General features: G+C 39.3%; 1 protein-coding gene across 1 annotated transcript in view; it reads right to left on the bottom strand.

Annotated features, from left to right (window-relative positions):
• Positions 1-17,413, bottom strand: part of CFAP61 (cilia and flagella associated protein 61) — a gene marked incomplete at both ends in the record, with an annotated part of 142,199 nt that overhangs the window by 106,869 nt on the left and 17,917 nt on the right. Inside the window, 5 exons of the mRNA XM_083358329.1 lie at positions 1,328-1,454; positions 4,199-4,338; positions 5,341-5,380; positions 9,548-9,735; positions 15,688-15,762. Of these exons, the coding sequence (XP_083214455.1) occupies positions 1,328-1,454; positions 4,199-4,338; positions 5,341-5,380; positions 9,548-9,735; positions 15,688-15,762 (570 nt within the window). The remainder of the gene's footprint in view (positions 1-1,327; positions 1,455-4,198; positions 4,339-5,340; positions 5,381-9,547; positions 9,736-15,687; positions 15,763-17,413) is intronic.

The raw sequence follows: 17,413 nt of genomic DNA, 5'->3' as shown, positions 1-17,413 counted from the left end.
TCTAGTTTTGACTATCTGGGCCTGGGTAATATAATCATATCATGCCAGTAATCCATCAGCAACATGGTGATTGCCTATCTATTTCCAGGCCCAATTCAAGGTTTTAGTACTGCTCTTTAAAGCCCTGAGAAGACTGAGTGTAGACCAATGTTGGTGAACTTTTTAGAGACCGAGTACCGAAACTGTGACCCAAAACCCACTTATGTATGGTCGGGTGCCAGGTGGGTGTGGCCAATTGGGTGGGTGTAGCCAATTGGGTGGGTGTGCCCATTGGGTGGGTGTGGCTGCGGTGGTAACAGTGTGCGTGCCCACAGAGAGGGCTCTGTATAACACCTGTGGCACACGTCCCATAGGTTCACCAGCATGGACTTAGGGTTGAACCATGAACTCGGAGAGCAAAATTGACATTGCCAACAAATTTGGATTGCTTGGGTATGGTTAGGAGGACACTGACTTTTCTAGCCTGCCCCATCTATCTTTTGTGGTAAAATACACGGGAAAATCCCATTGGAGAAAAATTCCACTTAGGGTTAGTCACCATGAACTCATACAGCAAAATGGACATCGTCAACAAACCCGGATTGCTTGGGTATGGTTAGGAGGGCACTGACCTTTCTAGGCTGCTCTACCTATGTTTCCTGGCAAAATACATGGGAAAATCCCATTGGAGGAAAATTCCACTTAGGGTTAGGGTTAGGTCACCATGAACTCATACAGCAAAATGGACATCGCCAACAAACCCGGACTGCTTGGGTATGGTTAGGAGGGCACTTACATTTCTAGGCTGCCCTATCTATGTTTCCTGGTAAAATAGATAGGTCACCATGAACTCATACAGCAAAATGGACATCGCCATTTTTTTTCACACGGTGGTGGAGGCCTAAAGCGAAAAGGTTTTATAAAACCCAGCTGAAGGCCTAGGACTGGGGCGATAGCATGCATGCCAACAGAGAGGGCTCTGTGTGCCACCTGTGGCATGCGTGCCATAGGTTCGCCACCACCGGTGTAAACAATCTAAAGAAAATTTCCCGTATTATATGTCTGCTTGGGCCCTCAATCAACTTTAGAGGCGAATTTCTCTCCAGACAGGCAGATTTCCAAGCATATTAATGTATTTTTAGTGCAGCCATTGACATTCTTATTCTCCAAGGCATCTTACTGTTTTCTATTCAATCTGATTTAGTAACTTTATATTATAATGTTTCTTTTTTAAAGAAAGTTAATTACTTTATAATCTGCCCAGAGCATTTCTATTATTAAGTGAATTACAAATCAATACAATAAAATCCATTTCTTCCCTCCCCCCCAGTATTATTATAGCACTTACTGGATCTCTTCGTGCTGATAAGTAGTTATTTAGGTCATCCAATATGGCTACGTTCAATTCCAGGGTTTGGATTAGTCTTTTAATGGCAAAGACATCAGTAGATTTTGCTGCTCTTACACGAAAAGACCTGTTGAAAACCAAAATAATTCCAACAATGATATCTACTAATGTTTAATGTTTCAGATCCCAGACTTGAATAGGCAATCATGATATATAATGAATTTATAGTACAGATTTCTATAAAGAAAAAAAGGAAAAATGGTTTATTTATTTATTTTGATTTATGTGCTGCCCATCTCAAACAGAGGCAACTCTGGGCGACTTAAAGGTAAAGCTAAAAGTTCCCCCGCACATGCGTGCTACTCATTTCCGACTCTAGGGGCCAGTGCTCATCTCCGTTTCAAAGCCGAAGAACCAGCGCTTGTCCGAGGACGTCTCCGTGGTCATGTGGCCGGCATGACTAGACGCCAAAGGCGCACGGAACGCTGTTACCTTCCCACCGTAGTGGTCCCTATTTTTCTACTTGCATTTTTACGTGCTTTCAAACTGCTAGGTTGGCAGAAGCTGGGACGAGTAACAGGCACTCACTCTGTTACGCAGCACTTGGGATTTGACTCGCCAAACTGCCGACCTTCTGATCTACAAGCTCAGCGTCCTAACCCACTGAGCCACCGCGTCCCTTTTCTGGGTGACTTACAGATATTAAAATCACTAGACATTAAAATGGTAAAACAATAAGCAACTACAAAAATAACTACAGTTAAAATATGGGAAGGAAGGGAACATAAATACAGGGTTTTCATATTAAAGTTGATTTGAGAGCCCATTGCAGTGTTTGTTCACGGGGAATTTAAACATATTACATCTCAGTGCACATGAACACTATAGATTTTCATCAGCCTACTATCTATACCTTTTCTAATATTTTATTCAATTTCCATCTGAATCTTTGCCAAGAGAGATAGAAAACTCCTATCATCTGACAATACAAAACTACTGATTTTACAAAATTATTCAATCTGTTTTCCTCTTGCTGCTGTTTTTCAGGATTATTTTCTTTTACTATTCACAAACAAGTTGCACAAAGAGCTGAAAAGAGAGTATGTTTGAAACATGGGTACTTTTCTAAAACAAAATAAGCTTTTACTCTTCAAATAATACAAAATCCATTTTGTAGTGACTTTAGATTTTTCTCGTCCTATTTTTCTAGATGACAAGCAGTGCCGTTTGCTTCTATCTCTTGCATGTATGTATTAATAATATAAAAAAGCCTTTTCATATATAATTAATTGCAAGAAACAAAATGGCTTAAATAACACCTAAAAATAGGCCACTTTTTTTTAAAAAAAAGAACAAAAAAACCCAGACCTATTATGAAAATAACGAAGTGGGAGAAAACTATCTTAGTGTGCACATGCTCATTTTGCTCACAGGAAAGAATTAACTCACTTTAGAAGCCTTAATCACTTGACTGTCCAGATGTAAGGGCATCATTATTATTGTGCTTTGCATTCAAAATTGAAGAGAAGTATCCATTAAGCATTTCAGGCTACACCTTGTTGTATTATTATTTTCCAGCCCTCCCTCTTAAGTTGCAAACCTGGGATTGCATTTGCCATCTTCTGGTTATTGTACAAGGCTTTTTCCTTTTTTACAACCTTTGCCAATCAATTGTTCATTTGGAGCTTTTCCCTTTATCTTTGTGAGTTTGTACTTCCAGTTCTCGTTCTCCCCCCCCCCCATTCCCCCATGCTGTTTCTAGACAAGTTTGCTTTTATCCATTTTCAGTAACTCACTTTCTATTCACATCTTTTAAACCTTCACAGTGCAAACACATTACACTGACCTTTCCTTTTTATATACCTTCATCAGGAAGGAATTATTAGCACTAGCTTTTTATACTCAGATTTTTCCACTACTGCTCAGTTTTCCATGCACATCCATGAAAATTTTCTTCAGAAATTATATTTTAATTTGAAAGACTTCAGAGAAAAAGTGGTGGTCCAGTTTTTTCTCAATTCATACCAAATCCCTTCAATAATGCTTTCATATTGTTGGTTTGTATAAAGGTATACCGTGTTTAAAGTATACAATCTTTCTGTGAAGGGATAACTAGAGTGAGCCTATGAAAACGATATTTAGCAACAGATAAAATATTGTTTGTTTAATGTGGTTTAGTTGTTTTAAGGTTTTATGTTTCATGCTGCTGTTTTAACATTTAGTTTAACATTATTTTTGTTTGTTTGCTATTTTATGAGCCATATTTGAAAAATGGCTCTTCTGTGACATTTAAATAGGTATTCAAACCTATGTATAGGATGGAACATAATATTGGAAGAATATCTATTCAGATACGCTCATATTCTAAAGTTATTCCCAGTCCAGAAATGCTTCTACCCTGAGTATGCAAAACTGATAATTCAATAGGCTCCATTCAATCCAACAATATGATGGTCCATTACAATTTAACGAATCTACATTTTTGTCCTTATATAGCATGGGCCAATGCCTTGTCAGGCTTGACTAGGTGATAATTAGCACTTTGAACTGCATTCAGGAATGAATTGATAACTAGTGCAGTTCCTGAAGCAAGGGTGACACTTGGATATAATGTGGCATGTCTACTGTCTGTGTGGCTGTGCTTTGGACAAATGCTAAGTTCCAAGTGATCTTCAGAGGCAGCCTCAGATACATTGCATCGTAGTAATCCATTGATAGGTGACAAGAGCATGAGTCACTGCCTAAAGGGGATGGCACACCAGGTATACCAGGTGAATCTGCAGAAAGGCTCTCCTGGCCAAGGCTGGCACCTTAATTTCCAAACAAACATTTTATATGAAAATAGTTGTGAGAGCAAAATGTATTACTAACTTGAGCAATCCAGAACGGTGAAATACATAGAGCTCCTGATCCAGTGTACAATTGCTAAAGGGAATAATCCTAACAAAACTCCGAATCAGGTGAAATTCAGGGACCATATGTGGCACTGTGATGATGCAGAAGTCTTTATCCTAAAAAGAGGTAAAAAAAGGAAATGGAAATACAAAATAGAGGATAGGATTATAGAAACCAAGTTAAGTTCCCACTTTACTAAACTTTCCTAAGTTTGGTGATTTCTCATCAGGGCCTTGGACAAATTGTAGGCAGGTGAAGCACATGTAGGACAAGGAAGGAAACTAAGGCCATCATTCTCTTGCACAATCAATCTCTGAAACCAAGCCATGAAATAATTAATTAAATAAAGGCCACCCAGAGTCATCTCGAACTGCAAGCTGGGCAACATATAAATTTAATACATAAATAAGCACCATGTAGCTATGCTTAGGAAAGTATGCATTTTCTGTTGTACTAAGGTGACACTGTCAACTTTAAAAATGAACCTGGCTGTAGCCATTTCCCCTATTCATTTTCGCTTGACACATAGAATAGTGGGGGTGGGGGGCTTGCCAGGTGCTTGGCTAGTCAAAATATTCTTTTGTCCCGTGGGAACCAAGGTCATCGGCTGCTCCAGAGACTGCAGGCTGGGCGTTTTGTGAAAAGCCCGCCAAGGCCGATGGATAGATACCATATTTACAGCAAGAAATCAATATTATTATTATTGCTATGATTTTCTATCATGAAAGGTCACCGGGGATGGTTTGATAATGTTACTTCAACAGAAAGAAAGAGGTGAGTTTGGTGCTCATTTTTAACAGAAATAAATAAATCAAATTGTCTTGCTTATAGTTTAGTATTGTGCCACCAAATTATAATGTGATAAGGAGTAGGAACAATCAAGTCTGTGAAGATTCTATTGAAAACTTGTATTAAGATTTATTACAATCCTTCCAAAATAGTTACTATAATTCAATAATTATTTGGTGATTTTTTTTCTTCAAAAGCAATTTTGCCTTGTGCAAACAAGCATGAAGTTTAGCAAATAATTTTCTAGTAATTAAATTGCAACAAGGATTTTTTAAAAATTACTTTATATACATTTAATATGAAAAGTTTAAAACCAAATGTCTACTTACTGGGAAAAGTTCAAAAACAAAATTTAGGAAATCCAGTGACCTGTAAATAAAGTCAAGTACATGGTATTTGCAGCGTGCAAATGAACTTTAACCATATTCCCCAAACTAAAAACCAAATATATGCTGAAGCACAAACCAAAAAATTGGCCAACAAACTGCTTTAATGGATATTTCATTAAAGTCAGTAATAGTAATCCTTTTGCCTCTCACATCAGAGTCTCTTAATTATCACCTTGTTTTTCTCTGTCCTTTCATTCACTGCAGACAGATACTCTCATCCACTTATTTGAGCTAACTTTTACTTCATCATTCTTTTCTACAGGTCCTTCCCATGTGTATTTAAGTAGAAAACACCTTTTATCTTATTGCTCTATTATGACTGGTTTGAGGAAACTACTGGGACTCATCGTTTCTTTGTGGAATTTTTTTTTATTTTATTTTAATCCCATTTATATCCCGCCCTTCTCCGAAGACTCAGGGCGGCTTACAATCTAAGAAGCACAAACCAATGTGCTTAGCAATAGCCTTCATTCTATGTATATGCCTGCTTATTAGGGCTTTCACACACACACCCCAAGCGGCATTATTACAAAGTCAGCTTAATTGCCCCCAACAATCTGGGTCCTCATTTTACCTACCTCGGAAGGATGGAAGGCTAAGTCAACCTTGAGCCTGGTGGGACTCGAACCTGCACTAATTGCAGGCAGCTGGCTTAGGGATAACCAAATTCTATTGTTTTCCTGCTTAGTTTACATACTGTATTTCATTCCCCAATGGAGAGGTTTGACTTGAGCAAACGTAAGCAAAACATAAGCAAGAGTCAAAATTATTAAGGGAAATAAGGGAAAAGCCCGGAGAAGAGGGAGAAAATCAATGAAGAATGAAGTAGCTACTGTGAGAAAAATAAATGGAAAGCCAGGTTAAGAGGGAGAGAAAGAATGAGAAAGTAATGGGGATTAACTTCTTATTTTCTCCAGCATGAATAGAATGTGTGTATTTCCATTGAAATCTGTCAAATATCACAGACATCAGCGGGGGAATTTTTGGATAGTTTGCCGTTGTTATTTTCTCATGAGAACAGTTGAAATGTAATGGCTTGTTTTGGTAAGATAAATCCTGACATGTTATTCGTATGTTTGTACGGCCTCTTCTGCAAGATCACCCTATGGGTTTGTCTTTCCAGGACTTCTGTTGGTTTGCCTTTGAAAGGACATTGTAGAGAAAAGGGTACTCTTAGGAAGAAATCTGAATATTTCAAAAGGAAAAATGCCACATTTGTATTTTGAGTGGTAGTTTAATGCAGGGGTCTTCAAACTCGGCCCCTTTATGATTCATGGACTTCAACTCCCAGAATTCCTCAGCCAGGCACACTGGCTGAGGAATTCTGGGAGTTGGTCCATGAGTCATAAAAGGGCGGAGTTTGAAGACCCCTGGTTTAATGGATAAAAATGCTTTTAAATTAAGAATGAGCAAGGTTTTTCAAGCTAAGTATTGCAGTTGATTGTAGAGAAGTAGGTAAAGGAGTGCCCTCTCAAACATGGTTGGGGCCAAAGAATAATTGTTCATGACTCAATTAAAAGGAAAATTAGATTACAATATTTTAATTTAAATTAAATTAATTGTAAATTAAATTAAAATTAAGTTAAATTAAATTGGATATGAAGTATAGTTAGCACAATGTTAGATGACAATCCCTAATTGATGGGACCTAGAACAGGGGTCGGCAACCTTAAACACTCAAAGAGCCACTTGAGCCCGTTTCCCAGAGGAAAAAAAACACTGGGAGCCGCAAAACTCGCGCACACACACACGCGCACAGAAGGAGGGAAGCTTGATTGAAGAGTTTAATTTAAAAGAAATAGAGGCTGCTGTACATGAGTTCTCTCTCTCTCTCTCTCTGTCCCCCTCTCTCCGATCTTCTGCTCACCTGGCAAGCTGGCTTCACGCTGTTCTCCGACAAGCTGACACACATTCTTATTGGGCTGGCTCTCCTGCCCTTGAAAGCTGCTGCTTTCTGCTGCTTCCTGCTTCCTGTGGAGATGCAGCAAAGGCAGGAGCCCTGCCCAATAAGCTTGTCAGCTTGTTGGAGAACAGCGTGAGGCCATTCTCTTTTTACACACACACACACAGACACAGACACAGACACACACACACACAGAGAGAGAGAGAGAGAGAGAGACAGAGACAGAGACAGAGAGAGAGGAAGTGAAGTGCCCCTCTCTCTCTCTCTCTCTCTCTCTCTCTCTCTCTCTCTCTCTCTCTCTCTCTCTCTCTCTCTCCAAATGGCGGAGGACGACTGGGAGCTGCAAGAGAAGGCTGAAAGAGCCGCATGCGGCTCCAGAGCCACGGGTTGCTGACCCGTGACCTAGAACATGCCCCTCTTATCTGATCTAATGAGATGGTAGACACCCTGGCCCCATATCATGAATGGCTTTTTAGTTGATAATTATCACTTTCAACTATATCCAGGAGCAAATATGGAACCAGTGCAGCTTGTGGAGCATTTATGTAACAAAAGGCCTCCCACAATTGCCCAGACTATTGCATTCTGGAAATTACTGAAGCTTCTGTATGTAGGATAGCCGTATGTACAGTGCCTTGCATTAATTTATTCAGAAGGTGACAAAAGAATAAATTATTATATACTGTGCCACTTAATCCAGGAAGAAGCATAAGAAGTGCATAACATTAAGCTGTGCAAAGGTACCTCCAGGCCATGGCTGCTATTCAAACAGGAACTATGCATTGAGTAGGACACGAAAGTTGCATGTTGGTTTTGTCTTGAGTAGCGCAGCCCCATCCAGAACTATGGAGGGGAAATCAGCAGAACCAAGAGGCCCTGATACCCAAAGCCACAGTGTCTTGCTAGAGTTGATCTAAAACCTTTTCATCCTATGGAGATGCTGTTCATTCCCATTAGGACCCCTATGGCCTCTAGGCACTAAAACCCAATCTCTTCAATGTCATTTGGCTGTCTGGAGACAGAGACATAAAACTGAATGTTTTATTGATGATACCTCACCCCATGCCATTGAATGATCTCTCCCAAAGGTTTCATGTAGATCAGGGGTGTCAAGCTGCCGGCCCATGGGCTGGATGCATCGTAGAGAAACCGTGCCCACCCCATTGCCGGCAATAGCAAAAAAAGTTGCGATACATCACAACATGTCATGTGACATTGCGAGTTTGACACCCCAGATGTGGATGGTAGTGGAGAGGGAGTCAAGCCCTGCGGGACCCCGTATGAAAGGCCATGGGCAGACTTCTCCTGGCATCCATCAGCTTTTTAAGGTAGGCCAAATTAGAAAGCCAAAGGTATAAATGCAGCTACTACTTTCATTATATGATTACAATACAGAATCTTGAATATATGAATATGCATCTCCTCTCACTCTTTATCTTTGTGAGAACGAGGGAGGGTCAAGTCCAAGATACTTTCTCAAACTACATTTTTGCTTTGCAATCAAATTTATTTTATCTGATGTTATGTTGGTTGTGGTTCTTCCTGTTCCTCAGGGTTATTCACATAGCCTCCTATATCATTACACTGACTGGAACTGACCCTAGAAATGGAAGGAAATACCAGCATAATACTATGCCCCAACTCTGGCCAGGGAATCGGATGGATAAAATGGTCAATGGTATCAAAGTCATCACATAAAAGCCACAAATTAAGTAAGTAGGCACAAATTCTGTACATCATAGTGACATTTGTTTGATGATGTCTCTGTCCATATATCATTCTTTTGCTGACATCACAGTTTGCTGCACACATTCCTGAAACAGGTGACTAGGAGCTACAGATGAGTTATCCTCTTTTTTTTCCAGAATGAAAATGTCAGTTAATTGCTAGGATTATGGTAATAATAGCACAGGAAGCGAGACCAGCTCCCTTTCCCGCAATGTTCTATGGTTGCTATCTCAATTCAATGTTCCTATGTAAGTAAATGACTGGTACCACTTTAATCAGAAAAGTAATACTTATTTTCCTAGTTATATACTTACATTTAAATTTCTCTGTACAGTGGACTGTCAACCTACTTTTTTTTCTAGCTACCTATACAATATAAATAAGCTTGATCTTATAAAAGCTTGATAGGCAAGACGTAACTATTTCAAGTAAATATTACTAAGATCAATAATTTAAATTATGGCTCATTGTTACCCTTAAATTGCTTTCATATCATGTATTTAAATATGTACTTGCCTTGTTTCATGTTGCTCATCAATACAAAAGAGCTGAATACAAAAGGCATTTACTTCTCCTTTATATAGAGGATGGAAAGGTTCTCCTTCAAAACTAGTAGTGGATGTTGATTCAGTTGCTTTCAGAGCCTTACTTTCGTTGCTTTCTAATGATGGTTCTAATGAAACCTGAGCAAGTATTTCCTCTTTCTGCAATAAGAAGCAATAAAAAAAGAGAGAGAAGCTTGGTTTCATTTATAATAGAGTTCCACAACATTATTCAAAAAGGCTTTGAAACTTTGTCTTGAAAAGTAGAATACGGATATATAACTGCTAATATGCATCATCTTATATCCATATACTACTAAAGGTAAAGGTAAAGGTTGCCCCACACATGCGTGCTAGTCGTTTCCGATTCTAGGGGCTGGTGCTCATCTCCATTTCAAAGCTGAAAAGCCAGCGCTTGTCCGAGGACGTCTCCGTGGTCATGTGGCCGGCATGACTAGACGCCAAAGGTGCACGGAACGCTGTTACCTTCCCACCGTAGTGGTCCCTATTTTTCTACTTCCATTATTACGTGCTTTCGAACTGCTAGGTTGGCAGAAGCTGGGACGAGTAACAGGCGCTCACTCTGCTACGCGGCACTCGGGATTTGACCCGCCAAACTGCTGACTTTCTGATCGACAAGCTCAGCATCCTAACCCACTGAGCTACCGTGTCCCTCCATATACTACTAGAAATATATAAACTAAAATGAAATAAAATATATTAAAAGAGAGTTGAGTTTGATGTAGTGGTTAAGGCAGCAGGCTAGAAACCAAAAGACAGTGAGTTCTAGTCCCATGTTAGGCATGAAAGGCAACTGGGTGACTTTGGGCAAGTCACTCTCTCTCTCAGGCCAACTCATCTCACAGGTTTGTTGTTGTGAGAAAGCAGGAGAAGAATGGAGCATTAGGTATATTAGCTACCTGAGTTATTTATCAAAATAGTAATGGTAGTTTATAAATACCTAAATAAACCAAGATACCTCAAACGGGCTAATTTACAGAAATGCATCCAAAATCTGGGACCCATGTGAAATTGAAATTTGGCAAATTTTAGAAAACATTTTATTACATAAAAATTATTAGAAAGCAATTTTATGACATAATACAAAATGTCACAAAACATTTCCTGTGCTGATGTTTGACTGTGATGTGTAGTCCAACATGGGCTATTTTCAAGGCAGAGACATCTTTGAATATATCCCAACTTTTTCAGGGGAGGCAGTTCTGTCATTGTTGAAGGCGTTGAGGAATCTGGTAAGGAAATCTTTCTGAAAGGATGATGCAGTGGATCATCAGTAGTCTAGTATTTTTATATGAGGAAAGCCATCCCTGCTAAATTTTATTAATTCTATTAGTTCAAATTTCAATCAGCCAATAAGAAAAAAGTGAAGCTAGATACTTCTACCAAACCAATTCTGAATGAACCTTTTTGATAAATGTCCAGTTTCAAGCAATCCGTGCAATGGAATACAGTATGTACACATCAATTCTAATGAAGAGAAAAATACAAGAAAAAGTCTTGAATTCTATGTACTTGAAGACATCCAGCCTCAGTGACCTTTTTTTTAGTAATGTGTAAAAGCAGGGACAAATATAATAGATAAATATGGGGCTGCCCTACAAATTTCTACAAGTGTAGAATTACTACAGAATGTTGTCAGTGTGGAGGCTGCAACATCTAATTAACCTCAAATTTTTGGAAGGTTTTTTTTAATTTTAAATTTCTTATATTGAAAATAATGCAAGAGACATGCTATTAACCTAAAGTTGATTCCCTAGAAAATGCTTCTGATATATATCCTTAGGATCAATAAAGGAATTGGTTGGGGGCTTTATAGAAAATAGAAGTTTACCACTCCTAAATGGATTCAGCAATCCAAAGTATGGGTCAAGTTTAGGACAGTGGAAGGTTCTAGGCTAGCTGTGCAGCAAGTTATGAGGTTGATCCTAGCTGAAGTAAGCTTTACCCTAAATGTTGTACTAGCTATATTATTGATTCATTCATTCATTCATTCTGTCAGGACCCACCCAAATTCACGTCTTAGGAAAACAAAAACTCTTGGAGTCAGTTCTAGTCCAAAAGGAATTTTTACTAGGACATGTTTGGTTGTGGAAATACAAGACAGGACCTGGTATTGTTTTACAGATTGAAACTTTATAAAGAGTTCCCAGTTCAACCCCCCTTCCCTCAACCCCATTTGGTTAGCCCCCCATCATTTACTTGTGTCATCCCTTTCGTGGGAAAAAAGGGAACTTCGGATCTTTATGGTTATTGCCTTCTTCCTTTACAGATTCAAATGGAGACACAGGCCAGATGCCTTCTTCCCTAACCCTCCCCTTTGTTCCCCCAGTTCAAAAGGTTTCCCTTGGTCTTTGAAATAACCTAAGGCAGGCTGAATCCACATACGCTCCTCCTTCCTTGGGAGATGGCAGAATCTGGGGGGGGGATAATGTTTTAAACATACATTTATGAATGTGATATAAATGGATTCTGACACATTCACATAATGGAGCCACCTCACTAATTTGCCAGTTCTCTGGCATCCCCACAATCAGCTACAATCAGATTTTGAGGACCTTTGTAAAGTTAGGAATAATGGTGCCAATTTAACCTCAGGGAGAGGATATTCCACAATGTGCCACAGCTGAGAAGACCCTCTGCCTAGGACCCGGCAAATGTAGCTTCCTAAATGACGGAACTGCTACTTCTTGCAAACTTATCTAATACTCTTGCCTCTTATTTTCCTCACAGTAACAGTCCTGTGAGGTGGGTTGGGCTGAGAAACACAGAGATTGGCCCAAAGTCACCAAGCTAGCTTTCATGCCCAAGGGAGGCCTAGAATTTACAGTGTCCTATTTTCTAGGCTTGCATCTTTAGCACTACACCAAATTGGTTATCATCCTACAGGTTTGTTACCTGTATATTTACCTGCTACTGATGTTGAAATAATGCTTCAGGCACTTGTTCTGAAGACAGCAGGGAGCCTGAGGATCTCTCACATTGTTTTAGGTCAGTGATGGTGAACCTTCTAGAGACCAAATGCCCAAACTGCAACCCCAAATCCACTTATTTATCGCAAAGTGCCAGGGCTGCATCAGCATTGTGGTGCCCTCAGGGGGGGAGCATGGCCCACTGGGTAGGTGTGGCTGCAGCGGTCATGGCAGACTGGGTGAGCATGGCTAGGGCCAGTCCTTCACCATCTCCGGGGCATCCCTGGAGAGGCCAATGCCGCTTGCTCACTCACTTCCTGCCCTGTCGCTTTCAGATGCCACGTGCTCGCTACTCTGGCAAACTCTGCTGGGGCAACGGCGCGCGTGCCCACAAAGAGGGCTCTGAGTGCCACCTCTGGCACAGGTGCCATAGGTTCGCCACCACTGTTCTAGGTCTAGAAATCAAGATCCCATGGCTCTCTTATATGAGAGTAGTGAGGCTTTGAAGATTGATGGCAGCTCTTCCAGGGAAGGTCACAAAACAGGAGTTGCTGTGAGTCTTGGAATGACTTTAATACAGGTATTCTTTGATTTATTAACAACATTGAGTCCACTTGCTCTCAGTGGAAAAGCAGGAAGAGAATTGTATGTGGATTGTCTGATGGGCAGAGGGCAGCAATGGTGAGAACTCCCATATATATATATCTTGCCAAATGTAGCTGCTGCATGTTCTTTGTTTCTGAATCCTGTGCTGGAGTGTAACAAATCTGTGCAATGCATAGTCAGAGCAAAGGCCCAATTTCCTCAGACTTTATACAGTAACATGCTAGATCTGGCAGCCTTGAAGATTAGGGAGCCAATTAAACAGACCAGTTCTTTCATCAGGACTAAATCAGTGGAAAGTCCAGTATTTTTTTATCTCTGACCATCCCATAAGAGACCCAACTTTGGATAGGATTCTTAGTACAATAGTATGTATGACCACCAGGTGTCACTACTTATACTGGGTATTTCTGCACAATTTAAGTTCTTCACATAAATAAGGATTTTGAAACTCCGGATCATCATAACAGCTTCCACGGGGTGGCTCTTTACTGCAGATATTCACCATTAATCAGTGAATCAAAAAGAGGGGACACTTAGGTTGTTTTCCCCTTTGAACATGTATGTATATCTGAAGAGCTCTGAATTCAGTGGTACTTAACTGCAGAGAGTGCATGGGTTTTCTTGTGTTTGATGCAGTGGCGGGATTCAAATATGCGAACAACCCGTTCTCTGTGTGGTAACCATCTTCACAGGTGAATCATTGATGCACAGAGAAGTGTGGCTGTGCCTGCCTTTTCTGAAATCGACAATCATCTCTTTGGTTTTTCCAGTATTTAAAACTAGGCTGTTTTCCTTACACCAGTTCACCAAACCCTCAACCTCCTTGTGGTAAGCACCCTCATTGTCATCTTGAATAAGGCCCACTACTGTTGTATCATCTGCGAACTTCACAACATGGTTGGTGGCAAACCTAGCACAACAGTCATGGGTCAACAGGGTGAACAGCAGTGGACCTAGGATGCAGCCCTGAGGAGAACCTGTGCCCAAGAAAATGGTGTTAGAAATATTTGTTCCAGCTGGCACATATTGGGGCCTGTTTGTAAGAAAATCAAGAATCCACTTGCACAAAGGAATGTTTAAGCCTAAAAGGCCCAGTTTGTCTACTAGATGCTGGGGAATGATTGTGTTAAATGCCGAACTGAAGTCGACAACCAACGCAGACGAGTATTTCTTTCCTCTAAGTGCTTCAAGCTCAGATGGAGACAAGAATAAATAGCTTCCTCCGTAGAGCGATTTGGTTGGCAAGCAAACCGAAGTGGGTCAAATGCTGGCAGGAGGCTAGATGCAATAATGTCCTTTATCAGCTACTCAAAGCATTTCATAATGATGGATGCCAGTGCAACCGGACGGTAATCATTGAGGCCTGTAATTGTGGACTTTTTTGGCACTGGCAAAATGATGGCCAAATGTTAACTTTCCGCAGTGTTTTCCAGACAGAGGTGACAACAAAGCTAAGCACTTGCTCGTCAGGATGACACACAGCTTTCCTAGCAAGCGTGCCATTTGATACCTCAAATCTTCCAAAAAATGTTTTCAGCTTGTTTAGGAACTCTGTGTTGTCCTTGCGTTTTGATGGAGCCATTTTGTGCTCCAATGGGCGGTGAGAATCAAAATGTAAATACTGATCTCTGTGTGTGGGTTTTCTATGAACTTCAATGTTAAGGCTTCTGTCTTGAAGTTTACAGAACTTACACTGAAGTTACATTTCTATTTATTAGTAGGAACATGAGGTTTGCCTTCATCATCATCTCTATTTCCAAGAAAAATATCATAACATCGACTCTCTGCCTCATGACAATGTATTATTTTTGTGGCCAGGCCATTGGTTTTTTTGTTTTATAAAAGAAGGGAGAAATTATCCAAGGAAACGTGATCTCTACTATATTTCATTGTTCCTGAAATTCTTATACATTCTTCATAAGAGCTGGAAAAAAATATCCAAATTCAGGGGCCAAGATACATCCCCTATTAATTTAAAATATTAACAGCTTAATATGCTTTAAAATATTCTGTGCTATCTAGGGAACTTGGGGTAGTGATCCTTTATACATGAATGTAAAATTTAAGCCAGTTTGATTCAAATTTATATTCTTCTAGAATGATTTTGAATGAATACTGTATATAATAGAGCAAATAGTCGTTTTACATAAAATAGGGTTATAATCTTACACTTTATATAAAGTATAATGAATTCAGAGTCTACAGAAAATAATGGTAAGAAAAGAAATAAACTTTGAAATAAAATATATTAAAGAGGAAATTACAGATAATTAAAATAAGAAAAACTTTTAAAAATATAAAAGAAATGAATTCAAGCACCATGAGACAGAGAGATTTAGATGCTCCCAAAAGCTAGAATTATAACAAATTTATGACTTATCATCAGAAATCATCATACTGGCATGCATTGCTAAAATTGTCTGGTCACCACTATAATTTACTGCTACACATGATTCATAAACTCTTGTCCAGTTCTTAAGTTAGGTTTAGAAGATATAAATAAACCTAGATGTAGACAATATAAATAAGCAAGATATAAACAATTAAGAGTGCAAAATATCAGATTTAGAGGACTTGCCTGAATACTTTCTTTTGATAGCATTGCATGTGCACTTGAAGCTTGGGAAAAGATTCTTTCAATTTTGCTGGTTTTCTGTCAGAATACAAATTGGAGGGGAGGGGAAAAGTCTGTTAACAGCATTTATTCTTCTCTGATACATCCTGAAAACAATATTTGTGTTTCTGCTCATAGCTAATCAATAATAACAATAACAATAACAGTAACAATAATAATAAAGTTGGAAGGGACCTTGCAGGTCATCTAGTCCATATTATTGTAATAACTATTACAATAACAATTACATTACAATAATAATATTGTAATTTTCTGGAACATGAAAATAATGAAAGATAAGGATTGCTTGATTGTACATAAAGTTTTTGGGACATCTATCTTTGCAAATGTGGATTCTGTACCCATGCATTCTCAATGCATGATGTAGAATGCTTTAGAACTGAGGAGTTCTCATTGCCTAACAGGTGGTCCTCCTTTAGTAACTTCCTTGTTCAGCAATGGTTCACAATTACAACAGTGATAAAGAAGTAATTTTACAATCAATCCTTGCATTTACAACCTTCTGAAAGGCAAAAGGAAGCTGAAGCAAGATGATAAGTACTGGTTTCACTTAGCAACAGCTTCATTTAACAACTGGTCCAATTGTTGCTAAATGAAGATGGAATGGGACAACTCGTCCCATCCGGCTGGCTGCAGCCATCTCACTGTGTCCAGCTTGCTGCAGCCACCTTGGCCTTTTGGCTATGATCAAGCATAGAAAAAGACCACTGAGTTCCTGTGTATAATATGCTTGCAATGAACTCAGCACACGTTCTTGCTGATACTGAGCTCAATATAGATGCTGAAAATACAAATTCCTTGTTGGTTTTTGAGGAAAAATACCACTTGGCAAATGCAGTAAAATATTAGAATAATGTTTTTTTTTCTGTTTCAATGTTGTTCATAAACAATTTCAAGTATCCTTTTTTATTGTCTCTATCCATGTACAGCCAAGCAAGGAACAATGGAATTTTAACCCATATTTTCATTTAATTTTGAAAAAGACATCTCATTGGTCACTTTTTTTCAAGATTGTATGAAAAATAGAATAGATTAACAGCTCACTACCTTGAGGATCTGAAATGAAAAAGAAAAGAGCTAGAGGTTTGTTTCAACTTCCATAATTTTCTACGGTCCGAAGACTCAGAATGTTTCAAGGCTTTGTTGTTCCATGGATAATCCTTCTGAGTCAAACCAAAGACTCATCCAATCCTGTATTTTTTTAAGGATGCCTTTCTCACTGGCATGTGTGCAGTGTGACCTTTGCCTTAAAAATATTAACTGGTCATTTTTATATTTATTTGTATTTCACATTTCTTAACCACCCATCTCCGTCAGATAATAGGGAAAAGGTTGGCTAAGTGTGGGAGAATGGAATGGGCGAAAGTATCTATTTGCTGAGGGTGAGAAGTGCTGCTTGGAGTGACACATATGCTGTGGAAATCATCATCTGTCATGCCAGCGATGCATCTGTATAAGAAGGCCAGGGCAGAGTTCAGATAATTCTAATTCAGCTCTCCCTCTCCTTGGATGGCATCTAAAAGCATCTACCCTAGCCTTGACTGACACACATACTGAAATGAAAGGTTTGTTTGGAAGTTTAAAAAGGATACACACACCTTTCAAACTGTCCAGTCTGGAACAATCTAACAAAGCTAACATTTCAACTCTTTTAGGATAGCTCTGTAAT

The sequence above is a fragment of the Vipera ursinii genome (genome assembly GCF_947247035.1).
Source record: "Vipera ursinii genome assembly, chromosome: 3".
Lineage (NCBI taxonomy): Eukaryota > Metazoa > Chordata > Lepidosauria > Squamata > Viperidae > Vipera > Vipera ursinii.
The sequence above is the reverse complement of the archived record's forward strand: the minus strand, read 5'-3'. Positions and strand labels throughout refer to the sequence as shown.